General features: G+C 38.2%; 1 protein-coding gene across 1 annotated transcript; it reads right to left on the bottom strand.

Annotated features, from left to right (window-relative positions):
- Positions 1-968: 968 nt before the first annotated feature.
- atg4c (autophagy related 4C, cysteine peptidase) lies at positions 969-12386 on the bottom strand. The gene is made up of 11 exons (XM_059341781.1): positions 12246-12386; positions 11997-12118; positions 10489-10572; positions 10150-10380; positions 8014-8359; positions 6735-6805; positions 4852-5036; positions 4616-4694; positions 3763-3839; positions 3152-3271; positions 969-2713 (listed from the first exon to the last, which is right to left on the bottom strand). The coding sequence occupies exons 2-11, from the start codon at positions 12070-12072 to the stop codon at positions 2546-2548; spliced, it is 1437 nt and encodes a 478-aa protein (XP_059197764.1). The 5' UTR covers positions 12073-12118; positions 12246-12386; the 3' UTR covers positions 969-2545.
- Positions 12387-13416: the final 1030 nt, after the last annotated feature.

Below are 13416 nucleotides of genomic sequence, written 5' to 3'. Positions count from 1 at the left end.
GATTTTCAGGAATCTGCAATGTCAATGACATCTTAGGCAGCTGTGTTAAACTGGGGGAGCATGGTGCATGTGTCTGTCTGTCTATGTATGTGTGGGTGTGTGATCGGCTTGCTTTGTAAAGCCACCACTCACTTATTGCATTTCCCTCGAGGCTGTGACTCATTAATCAAATATTCATACATCCCCTGTAAATACATGGAGAACACAGTCAATCCTCAGAGCGCCGTGTGCCCCCCAGCACAAATGCTCTTTCATGTTTCTCACAAAAATCCCCAAATGTCCCACCCCCTCCTACGCCTCCCTCCTGTCCATTCAACCCTTCCATCTTCCAAAGTTGGAGAATGTCACTGGCCCTTTGCTTCTGCATACTTAATGTTCCCGCTCTGTCCAAACAGCTGCTTGTCCGTCCACTAAAAGAAAAAAAAAACATGGAAGGACACACAGATCAGACAGGGGATCTAAATGATGCCTTTATGTATTTTGCCATTTCTTCTACATGGTAGAAAAGAGAACAGACGAGGGATTCTTCTTCCTTTCTGTCCATCAATCCTCACCCTTTGGCCCGGGACGGTTCCCGCCTTTAAAAAGCAAGGCTCATCATAATACAAGAATTTGTATTGTACAGGAAAACAGTCCGGCATAGCTCAAACTAAGGGGGCAACACACAGATTATCCATGGTAACAGAGCTTTGCACACAAGGATATTTTCTTTTCCTCTGCAGACGAACACAATTGCTGCCAGTGTCACTGGGTCACATTTTTTCCGGTCCCTGGTTAATGGGCTGTAGAGATGGTTAGCACGTACGATTAGTTTTAATCTACTACATTTGACCGGGAGAGAAAGGGATTGAATACATTTCAACACACCACTGAGGTTTGTATCCAGCACTGGAAATGAAGCAAACAATTTTTTTATTCTACTAGAGTCACTTCAAACTCTTCAAGTGCACCCAAAATAAGCAAACAGATTAAGAAATTCAAATATTTTCACTTTATTTGACTTATTATGCCTGGTAGTGTTAAAAAACATAATACCTTTTAATATACCTTTTGTAAGTTAAATGATACAAACAGAAATGAAAGTGTTGTAATGCAGGAAAACACGTGAAAAAGATTCAACAGTTGGAATACTTCATTGTTTTTGAAGTGATAAATCAAAGTGCAGTTGTAACCAACTAAGTTTGTTAAGGTGTTGATACTGTAAAGGTAGAAGAATGGCAATAAATAACAAAGTTACTGCTGGAGAAATATTACCAAACATGACATGAAAGGTTAAAAAATCCATTTTGTGTTTCTTATTGCACCTGAATTTCTCCTCTGGGGATCAAAACATGCTTATGTGATCTTATTTTATCTCATCGTATCTTACTTATTGCTTATTTGAATACAAACGGGATGGTTTGTAATTATTAAAATCCTTTGAAATGGTTGGCCAAAATTGTTAATTGCACACATCAAATAATATTGATTTGGAAGGGTGGTATAGTATGTATGTCTGATGTCTTTATGAGGTGTAGATTTCTACTCCAAATAAATTCAAGTACACTATATTATCATGTATTGTAATTCCCTGAATCTGACTGAGGAGTGTTTTCTTCATTTAGTTTTAACTTCAGTGTGTTTTAGACAAATACAGTAAATACTTTTACATCTAAACAATTCATTTGTAATTCAGAGAGAGATATTGTGCTGTGATGCCTAACCTGGTTAAAGTTTATAACTCTTAAAATATGCTATGGCACACAAAACCATCATATATTATTGCTCAAAAACAAGCTCTAGCATGAATTAAAAAAAATGTTGGCAGAATTATGAAGAAAATGTCTTTCAAAGCATGTGTCCCATATGCTTCTGTTGTCGAGGTGTATCAGACGTGTGAAGAATTTATCCTGGATGAAATGTTTTTGGCAGAGAAGTTTGGGAAAGTTACTTGGCTCCATCTTCAGAGAGCCCTTGGCCCATATCAATTAAGGCTTTATGAATACTCCTCTTAGCACAATGCTAATGATATGTATGATAAGTGAGCCAACACTGATTTTAATCATGGTTACTATGTCACTCTTAGCCATGAAAGCATGTTGACGAGGGAGTGCTGAACAGCAAAAAAATCCCTTTGAGAAAAAGTCTGACGCCAAATCTCCAATATCTGATGTGGTCATATAGCTGCTATCAATAGCTTGTCTCAGGTCCATAAAATTACAAATGATGGTGAAAATGAAGACCGTTCCCCTAGATGTTCCCCCTCTCTAGATGAGTATATAAAACATTTTAGGTCATTAAATTAAGCAGAGCACCAAAAGAAAATGTCCCAAGGCTTCCTGACAAAATGTTCAGGCTGCTCACATTTCCTGGCAACAGTTAATAAAAGTTTTGGCGAATATTGCTCAGCAACAACATTTCCAGGATATATTAACAGAGTTTATATTAAAAAAAACTTCAATAACCCTCAGTGCCACGACAGTCTTGGACACGAGGCTTTGGATATCAAGCGGTTCAATTCATTAAAAGAAGAAGTTCCCTGTCAGTAGTCTTTTAAACAGCGCTGTCAAAGCAGCACAAAGTCCCCGGTGGTAGTGACCGTCCTCCGCGGGTCACGGATGAAGGGCCACTCTCTCTTCTCCGGGGTCAGGCCTGCAGACAGGTCGTAATCTCTGCCGTGACCTTGCACGAAAGTGAACGCGGGGTATTTTTCCCTCGCTGACGGCTGCAGCACCTGGAACAACAACAGAGCAGTGTTTCAGAGGAGTGTTGCACCATACTGTACACTTCATAACAGTTTGCTTTGAATCTCATCACTTAACCTAACGAGGGGTGTCTTATTGCACCTTAATTGTTCTCCGAAATTACAGAGTATTCATTTTAATACAATTTCTATTATCTTCTAAGCAGAAGCATGATAAGTTTAAGGAGGGAAGACTCGACATCTTCCAACATGTTGACTTGTCGGAGAGGCAAAGTAGGAAGAGATTTGTGGCTAAATGGTGCCATCTACTGGCCAGCCTTTATCCCACTGAACACACATTTGAAGGCATAAATATAGCAGCATTAATATAGCATTATGATAATGGTGATAATTGTGAAATGTTGGTAGTGGTAAGGGGATTTTTTCTTGTGTCTTGTGTTAAGGCAGTTTTTTTTTTAAATTTCCTACCTTTGACAGCTCCTGGCTGATTCTCTCAAAGTCCTGAGCACTTCTAGAGTAGAAACCTATGGTGCAGCTTGGGTCCATCTTGCTGAAAGGCATCTTCTTTGGTGAGGGGCAATGATATGACTAGACAAAAAGAGACAAAATACATCAGAAAATTTCCATCAAGCTGAAGGGCCAGATAATTTGTAACAACTGCAGGGCATATGCACACTCCATGGCAGCGTCAACAGCGAATAAGATGTATTCTGCATCATTTGATGAATGAAATCCTATTTATCTGCAGTCACAGCATCCATAAATTTACAACTCTGGTGTGTTGTCACATTGTATACCACGGCATGCAAAAGCATAAAACAAAGTTGCTATACGGTGCTGTGTTCTGATTTTTATGTATGGGTCCTGAAATATTCAGGCTCACAGTACCTGATCGCGTATTTGCCGTATTTCTCTTAAGTGGCAGCTTCACACATCTGAGCAGCAAATAAATCAGCAGATAGGGACTCGGTAATTGGGCCGAGGGCTGCTTTAAGATTCATACCCTTAAGTACTAACAGAAACTATTAAATTCACATTACTGGGGCTCCAGTCAGCTCGTCTGTGTAATTTCACATTACCTGGAGAGGGAAATCGCTGGTGCTGACATCCACAAAAGACTGACAGTAATGAGGGTCCATGTAAATCAAGCTGTCATCTGCAAGGACAAAACAAAAGACAAGTTATTCAAAAACATCGGATTATTACAAAAACGCGCTTCTCTCCAATTTCTATGCAGAGTAGCTCAAAGTCACCCGCTTGGCCTACTGTTAGGCTTGTGTGCGTCAAATATGCCTCCCAGAAGGTTGTTGCTTTTTAATATCCACCAGGGTGGATTAAATTCTGCATAATCAGATGCGTTTGTACAAGCACATTCTTTACACCCACAAAAAAGCGGTTGTCATTTAATTTTTGTGTGGGGGAATTACTTTTACAAACACGCAATTATATTCGACCATTTGCATATGATAAATGCTGCGCTGAGCCGCGCCTTGGCAGGGAGAATGTATTGCTTGTCATTTAGACATCATCCACCACTGTATTTCAAATTGGTAAAATGTAAATGCGTAAATATTGACTGCCAAGATGTACAACTGAAGGTTCCTCCTGGCTCCTGAAGGTGATGAAGAGTGGCTCACTTTGGGGCCTGGATTAAATTTAATGCATGCCTCCTATGGAAATCAATTACAGCTCACAACTTGGGAGGTTTACTTGTGATAAATGGGCGAGGCTTTGATGGGTCAGAGAGAATAAAGTAAGCCCTGCTTCACTCGCTTCCATCTCCACTCCTCTCCGTTTTCCTCACGCAAACAGGAATACATTAACTTACTTTGTCTCTTCACATAAGAAGGGTATATTATGCAAAATAATCTGTTATTCACACCAACCTCTCTCCGTGTGTCTTATTGTGTTTTGCATCACGATAAGACTAACCTTGAAATCCTACAAAGTAGCAGGCCTGTTTGGGCTTCCCTCCGATGATGCCTATGCAGTACTCCAGACTCAGTATGCTCTAAATGAGGACAGAGGCACAAAGAAATACAAAGTACATCTGAATAAGAGACTTTACTCTAACTTACTGTACCACTGGGAATGTGCACGTTAAACCTTGTGATCAAACACCAAAACGTCAGTTGTACAAACTACTCCTGACTGACAGCATCTCTCACCTTTGCAAAGTTAAAATAGTCAGGGTTTGTCTTCTCCCCTCCCAGCCGCACAGGGATGAGGATGATGACAGCTCGGCCGTCTGACACTGGGTGGTCGCTCTGTGGGGAGGGAGGAGCATCTGATCTCTCAGAGTTCTGCTCTGCTCCTGGTGCTCGGTGGCTATCGATGACATCAGCACTGTACACTACAGAGGATCAATAACACGAAGGTCATGTGTCTGTCTGTTTGTCTGTCTGTCAATCTACCAGCCATTTAGGCTGTTCATCAGGCTGCCACTGTTTTAAATATGAAGGTGGTGTCTTCTATATGCATATTTTATACATATGCCAGTGATAGTTTTTTACAGGCACCATAAATATCACTGCATCTTGAATTATTTGACAGTATGTCGTTGAATTCTTGAATTAACAACAAACACATGTCTTTCTTGTTACCCAATCACGAATGTCTTTAAATTTTATTTTAGCAAATATGGGTTTTTTGTAGGGCCACACCGAATGTCTTTTTAAAAAAAAAAAATCATTTGTAGTTTCTAATGAGGTTTTTGAATAAAGCTGTGAATATTTCATGATGTCATCAGCCTTTGAATGTGAATTTGAATTTGAATTAAGTGATTCACTAGTACAAGTGACAGTGTGGCCACAGGCATTATTTTGTCCATCTGATTCTCGTGAATGCAATATCTCAGAAACATCTACATATCAGTCTGGACCGCTGTGGATGTGAACTTTAACTTGGCTGGCTGGCGGAGGCATTCAACCACAAGTCAGTAATTCTGACTTATATTTAAAGCCAACAATTATGGATTGAAGCAGAAAATTTTGTGAGATAAAAACATGATTTAAAAAATGTTTTACATCAATTTTTTACGACACTCTGAAGTTATTGGAAATGTTTCGATCACGAGTCAGAAACAATCCTGTGCAGCAATCACTGGAATCTGTTGCCTAATCTTTATCTTCAATTGTGCAGAAATACTGGGTGTAAACAGAATAAATAGCGATACAAAACAAAATTGTGCACTATTGGAATGAAGAATTTGAAAGTCAATATTATCAATTAAGCTTTGAAACTTGAAACTATTTGTTACAGCCCTATTCGTTTGTTTGACTTTTATGTATTTTTGGTTTAATCTGTCCTTCTGAAGAATGTTTTTTTTCTCTGTCCAAATACAGTCTAATTACCTGGATGCATGTTAATTCTTATAGGGCTGCAGCTGCTTTAGGGATTATTCTCTTTGTGGGTCAATCAGTCAGACTAATTCACAACTACTTGTGAAATCGCTTAATCTCTAATGTTTTAGAAAAGATTGTAAAATGTCACAATTTCTCAGAGGCCAAGATTACAATTCCAAATTCCTTGTGTTGTCCAACAAACCGTCAAAAACTCGAATAGATACAATTCAAAGTGATATAAAACAAAAAATTTTGAGAAGCAGGAAATGGTGCATATAGCATATTTTCATGATAAATTACTTTATGCGTTGTTGACTATTAATTTGATTTGATTGACATTTTATTAATTCCATTATGTACAGACAGTCATGGTTTCAAGTCCCTCCCACTTCCTCTGTGACTCTCTAGTATCACACTCTTAACACGCCAAGACACTCGCTCTCACACCAGCTATCTTCTGCTCTAGCTATCGAGGAGACAAACATGAATCAAAACCCAAGTTATTGGGGTTAAGACGAGGTTGGAGTGGGACGTTATAGATTTGGATTGGATGTATTTGTTGGGGAATAGACACAGAGTCTCCTGTCACCCTTCTAAGCGGCTCCACAGTCTCCCAGCAGCAGAGAGAGATGGTGGAAAAAGAAGGGTCAGTTTGGGCGTTGTGCCCAGTATCCTGTTTTTATCAACAGCGGGCTCATCTTTCATACCTGTGCAGTCCTGGGAGACATAAGCAGTTATACCCGCCAAGCCAGGGTCCATCGCCTCCTCGACAGCTTTCCTAAGAGAGAGACAGAGGAGAGAAAGAGAGGAGACAGAGGGAGGGAGGGGTTTTAAATGTTTACATGCAGAGCTTATGCTCAATAATTACCATGAACTAAAAACAGTCACATTAAAGATTTAATAATAAGTTAACTAGTGTCAGATCTACAAGAGTATATTTAAGCACCAGTTAAAGCTTACTTCACAAATGCACAGTTCAACAAATTATGAAAATTTTGCTGGTTCTTTGTAGTATCAGTAATGATTTTTTTACACTTCAAACTGAAGTCAAAAAATACTTCAATTAAAAACTTTGTTTTTATTTATTTAAACCAATGTTTTGCTACCATCTTCCTCTTTAGATATTTTATATCCATGCCTAAAATGATGGCTGAAATAATGGGACATTATAATTATTGTGTATTATTATTATTATTATTATTATTTGTGTGTGTGTGTGTGTGTGTGTGTGTGTGTGTGTGTGTGTGTGTGTGTGTGTGTGTCTAGGGCATATCTCGCTAGCTCTAGTCAGACTGACCTAAGGTTTCGTATGTGGCTTGCGCATGGCACGAAGGTTTGCATCCTCGAAGATCTTTGAATTCATTTTTCAAAATAACATTTTTTACGTAGGACGTGTTCCGGCATTGCACTGTTTCCGATCGGACACCTTTAAGGGGAGCTCCGCCCCATTGTGTGATAGGCCTACACAATGTCTATTTAGCCTACCTATCTTTTGGAGTTTTAAACTGCGCTACAAGGTTCGATTTTCCAATAATATTCAAATAGTTTCCAGCGTATATCAATGTTCAATGTGTATATGCTCGATGGTGTGCATACCTTAAGTGTTTTATGGAGTTGCAGACGTTGTAGTGTGGCATGTAAAGTTTGAATACATACTTCCTATGGGCACTGCACTACTTTAAATTAATTTAACTTAATTTATCAAGGAAAAATAACTATTATTGGTTACAGCTATCTCGAATATACATATTTGCTTCATTTTATACCACTTTTGATTCAACACTTCACCTATGAATACTCTTTATGAAATCATACATTAATTGCCCCCAAGCAAACCTCATCTGTTATTAATCAATTTAAACAATTGTGTTATTGTTTCAACCTAAACAGTATTTGTATCATTATGTAATCCAAGCGATAACTAGGACATGTGACGTGCAATATTTAAAATAGTAGTAAATCTAAAATCCAACTTTTTAGACTTACTTAAGGATGTGTGCCACCACGGAGGGCCCATACCAGTCCCCTGCCTGTTTCCCCATCGTCAGGCCCAGGCGGACCAGCCTGTGGAGGCCTAAATGAGCCGAGGGGCTGTCCCCAAACCAGGACACCAGAGTGCGATGGTACATCTCTTTCAAATGTGCATCTGCCTCCTCTGCAGATCCTGGAGCCTGGAGCTGGGCCTGATGCATGGGTGTCGGTCCGTGATCAGAGGGACTGGTGGAACCTTGCAGAGAGGCCTCCAGAGAGGCCACCAGACGCTTGGCTGCTGTGGTAGTCCACGTCTCTGTGTCTAAAGGCTGGAGCGCCAGAGCCTCCGACCACGTCCAGTCTGCGGAGGAATAAATCAGGTATGAAAAAAACATCAGTTATGATCAACATTAGAGGCGTTAAAGTCGTTCATGGTCATGGGTCAAGTTTAATATCCTATATTTCTGTTGATACAAATCACAATATGATCATCTGACCTGTTTTGTTGGAAAATCTGGAAGCTTGAGCAAGAGACCGCCAATCAAGTAAACAGAGTTTCTTATACATTTGAGGTGAATACTTCAAGAGATGAGATTTCTTTTTTTTTTTGTTAATGTGAGGAAATTTAAGATATAGGATCAAAACAACGTTAACATGACAACAAAACAGAAACAATTCATACATGAAATCAATGTTTTCTTTGTAGTTTAGCTTACAGGTATGGTATTGATAGGTGATAGCAGTAATAGAATAATATATTTTATCGAGGGTACCGATGCCGCTCTCTAAATCTGATCATTCAAAGTTCAATTTAGAGCATCACCATTGAGAACAGAAAGTCTTTCAGAACTTGTGAAGTTTAAGGGTTTTGCCTTAAACAGACAGAACCTTGTCGCTTCAGAAACAGAATAGGTGTCATTGTGTTCAATTATAAGTTTGATTGTCCCAGTATTTCACTTTAACGGTGCCTTAGCCTTACAAACAGGGTGGGAGCTGAAGGCGGAGAGAAAGGGAGTGGCCCAGGCTATAAAATGGGCCAGAGTAGAGTCTAAGGCATTAACCAAATGACCTTGATCCAAAGTGAATCAAAGTGAAATTGATCAATAAATATCCTTAAGTGGCCATTAGTCATTTTATAGAGAAATATTTCATTAGTGACATATTTTAGATTTGACAGAAGGACAAGTTTTAAATATTGTTTTCTAAATGACTGCATTAAACTGGCAGTCATGTCATTATGTGGTCCCGTAAAGTCTAGGACACTTGAGAGACAATAGATCTGACAAAGATATGAGGAATTCACTCATTTTAAATGATTTGCATCAACTAAATTAAACTTTCACTTTCAGGTTGAGAATGAGGAAACTCTCTGAAGTGGCTACAAGTCTGCTTAGAAAAAGGGATACTGAACTGGAATTAAATATAAAGAAACCGAACATGACATACACTTGCAGAACCTCACCTAATTAAAAAAGATCTATAGTCTAATTTACCGTTGCAATTTCTTTATAACTCAAACTCTCATCTTCACCAACTGTAGTTTACCTGCTGGTTAAATTGTCCCATATATCTGTATCATTACATTAAATGAAGACCTTTTGCTGATGATATCAATGCCTGTCTCTACAATCATTTACAGTAGTTAAAAAAATAAACACCTGGAAGCTTCACTGTCTAAGCAGTCTGCAAATATCTGTTAAATTTTCCTTTTCCACGACTGAAATTTACATGCTAGTCCAAGGAGAAGCGAGACTTCTAGAGCCATAAGTCCCCTTTCCTAACTTTTACAGCAGGGTTCCCAAACTGTTTGGCTTGTGATACAAAGCAATGTCAGAGTGTGAGTCCTTATTAATTGTTTAATATACATCCAAGCAGTGATGGGTCAGTTTACTTTGAAATGTAGTCTGTTACGGAATATAAATTACAATGGAAATAAGTAACATAATCCATTGGATTACAAGAAAAAAATAATCTTTTCTATCCCATTAAATATCTTAACTCAGAATTATCTTTGAGTGGGTCCTGACCTCCAAGATGGGGAAAAATCAAACTCCTCTTTTAGGTTTTTTGTCCACACATTTTATATTCTTGTCTGATTGCTGCAAGAGGTTTTTACTGCACTTCACATCTGGTCACCGTCATTACACTCACCTCTGCCCAGGAAATGCAGAATAAGTGCCTGAGAGAGCATCATCTGGCCGGCTCTCAGCATGCAGCCCCAGCCACAGTCAGAGGTCAGGGTGGAGCCGGGCAGAGGAGGGAACTCCTCCCTGTAGGTGAGCCACACTCGGGATGCAAAGTCCTTGCGGAAAGCCTCCACATTCCCCATGACGAAGTCCTCATCAGAGGCTTCGCAGCAGGCTTCTGTAACACTGTCGTCATCTGAGGCAAAAAAATGTCATCATGTATGTGAATGTCATTACAGGGAACGCAGTGTGTATTTTAACTGTAGTTGTACAGCATGTGTTGGTGAATGTGTGTGCGTCATACCTTCAGCCTTAAAATGGTAACATTTTCCGAGTAGAAGCACTGGGGAATTTCTACTGAATGAGGTCTTTGATTTCAGAGCCCAACCTAAAATACATATGAATGGTGATATAATGATGGTTTAGTTCAGTGGATTCTAAACATTTTCCTTAATATTTTTAATCACTGGGTTAACTGACAATCCCCGACTAAGTCACATATCACGTGGATATTTCATATTTTATTCAATGCATAACAATGACAGAACAAAACAATTAAATGTACAATTAACCCAAATAGTAAGTGCCATTTGAAGGAATTTGGAGCAAATAATTTCCTGTGAATATTAAATCCAAGATGAATTTTCCTGTTAACAAACATTCATACAAATTATTTGGTGGACCAGTGTTTTATTTAATGGTTAACAAACAAAAACTCTGACGAGTCCTATCTGCTCAGTTAAGTGGTGGACCTTCTCTACAACACCATCATTTGGTGTTCTAGGTCCATCACAAGATTTCTGCTTACCACAGCATTCTGTTTTACTTTCCGTTGCATAAAAGGCAGGAAATAACCTTTGTGTTTTTAAGTAAACAGAAACTTTTAGTCTATGTGAGCTGAAAGAAAACAATGTAACACACAAACCAGAGTAGGCAGTATGACAAAGATCTATTTTAAGGGCTGACTCAACAGCAGTAGGTTCTTGTCTCATTGGATTAATATGCTTGTTTTTATTCGTGCACTCTCTTGTGTCTGCAGAACAAGTTGTTCTTGATCTCTGTATTGACTTTGATTTATATATAGACTCCTATTCCTATTTGTATGTACAGTCATGGAAAAAAATATTAGACCACCCTTGTTTTCTTCAATTTCTTGTGAATTTTAATGCCTGGTACAACTAAAGGTACATTTGTTTGTTTGGCTGATATCTAGCCATTTTCCACAATTTTCTTGATAATGATTTTGGTTATTCAGCAACTCTTATGAGCTATTTTTGTTGTTATCATTATATTTGTCCTGTATATAATACATGTTTCCCCATCTCTCTTTATTCAGCTTTGTTGTCCTGAAAATGTGCTCTTGGAATAAAGGCAATTCTGATTCTCCACTTAATTTGCACTAAGTTGTATATAGTATATTATTATTGTATATTTTGTATATTGTTAAATGTCTTTTCTTAGATTGTCTATTTTTTATCTTTATCTTAAAAATTGTGTGAAACTTTGTGGCTGTAACAAAGAAATTTCCCCACTGTGGGATTAATAAAGTAAAATCAAATCAAATCAAATGCATACATATACTTGGCCAACAAAACTGATTCTGGTTTCACTTGAACAAATTTAGGTAACCTAATTCAAGTCTAGAAAATAAGATTGTGGACTAAATGGAGGGGTCGAAACACTACAGCAGTGATGCACAAAAGCATTAAAAACTAAGTGGACACAGAGGACTAAGCTTGCGTGCCAGCGCTGTCAGTGTCTGTGTGTGTTTGCGAGTGTGTGTGCGTGTCCTGGCCTCAAGCAAATACTTACTGTACTTCACATTGTGCCACACAGACAAGAACTTTGTCTTCAATGTTTCCACCTCGTCGCTCCCTTTATTCTCCATTTGCACAAGCAAGGAATGTAACCCATTCCCACACAGCCCACAAACCCTGGTGCATACATAAACACACACACACACACACACATAGAAGAGGGTGGGGGAGAGTTGACTGTATCAGTATCACTTCAGTAGGGAAGATTACATGAAATCACAGTTTGCAGTGAGCATTTCGGTACCTTGGAGCTTCTTCGATCCAGTCTTTTTCCCTCCTTCCGGCCGCTTTGTAGCTTAGTCCAAACTTAACAGCGTTGTTTATTGTTGTAATTCGAATAGTTTAATACAGTGTCACCCCGTGACTTGCTGTGTGAGTTTACACTGCCCTGTGGTTTCCAATGTTTACACCTTGAGGAAGTGGAAGAGTCAGGTCACGTGATCTCTCGGTATTTCCGCCGTGACCAAAGAGAGGCTTGATTTGAATATGAGGGTAGACCGGACGGGCGGCGTTTAAACCGTTTGCCTATGATTCATAGTGTCTAGACTTAATACTTCGCTTGTTTGTGTCGTTCCTTGTAATAAAACATGCGCACTTTGTTGTATAAAGACAGGCGACACATACAAAACCCGTCATCAAACACATTCATCACTTCACTACTAATTAATTTCTCCCGTTACATTGATGTTACCACTTTGCTGTGTTGAAATTGTATTTTTATTTTATTTAAAAGAAGTCATGGTAACATCATGTATCCTTACAAATCATTATTTTTTTTATAATTGACATTTATAATAAATTAATCTGATCAGTTGCTTTTTAGCATTTCATAATTTGCCTCAAATGAAACCAAAGTGATCTCTGTTAATTGTATGAATGCTGTGAATTTCTGTCTTATACTGTATATTAATTGAGTTTCTCTTGAAAAAGAGTCTGATCTCAGTGAGTCATCAACGAGACTGCATGTTTCCATAAAAGCTTTGAAATATCTTTGGATCTGTCAAACTGGACAAGGAAAATCTATCGTATTTATGTATATATAATATTGACATATGTAGTATATTTTTTCACAACATCATTAAAAGTATCAGTAACTGTTTTAAATCTGATAAAAGCAGAAATAATTTAGATTCTCTATTACTGATTTTGAGAATGAAAAAATCTGTTTAAATTCAGACAAAACAAATTAAATTTTTTATGCGTTGTGTTTATTTTGCAGTCTAAAAAAAGATGAAATGCTTCTATTTGATGTTGTCATTATATGAGAATGATCTAATCTCTCTTATGTTGAATTGACAACATTTCAAACAAAGCCTATTGAAAATTTTCTCTAGCAATGAATGTCTATGACTACCAGGTTCCACTGAGAAATAATCAACAATAAGAATAATAATTTAAAAATCGTTAAGACATGC

The sequence above is a fragment of the Centropristis striata genome, chromosome 9 (genome assembly GCF_030273125.1).
Source record: "Centropristis striata isolate RG_2023a ecotype Rhode Island chromosome 9, C.striata_1.0, whole genome shotgun sequence".
NCBI lineage: Eukaryota > Metazoa > Chordata > Actinopteri > Perciformes > Serranidae > Centropristis > Centropristis striata.
This window is presented reverse-complemented; position numbering and strand designations above follow the sequence as displayed.

Coding starts and splice junctions, on each gene's coding strand:
- atg4c (XM_059341781.1), bottom strand. CDS start 12,072: ATGGAGAATAAAGGGAGCGACGAGGTGGAAACATTGAAGACAAAGTTC. Junction 10,381..10,488: donor TTACCATTTTAAGGCTGAAG/GTATGACGCACA, acceptor TTTTTGCCTCAG/ATGACGACAGTGTTACAGAA. Junction 3,840..4,615: donor CTACTTTGTAGGATTTCAAG/GTTAGTCTTATC, acceptor TTGTCCTTGCAG/ATGACAGCTTGATTTACATG.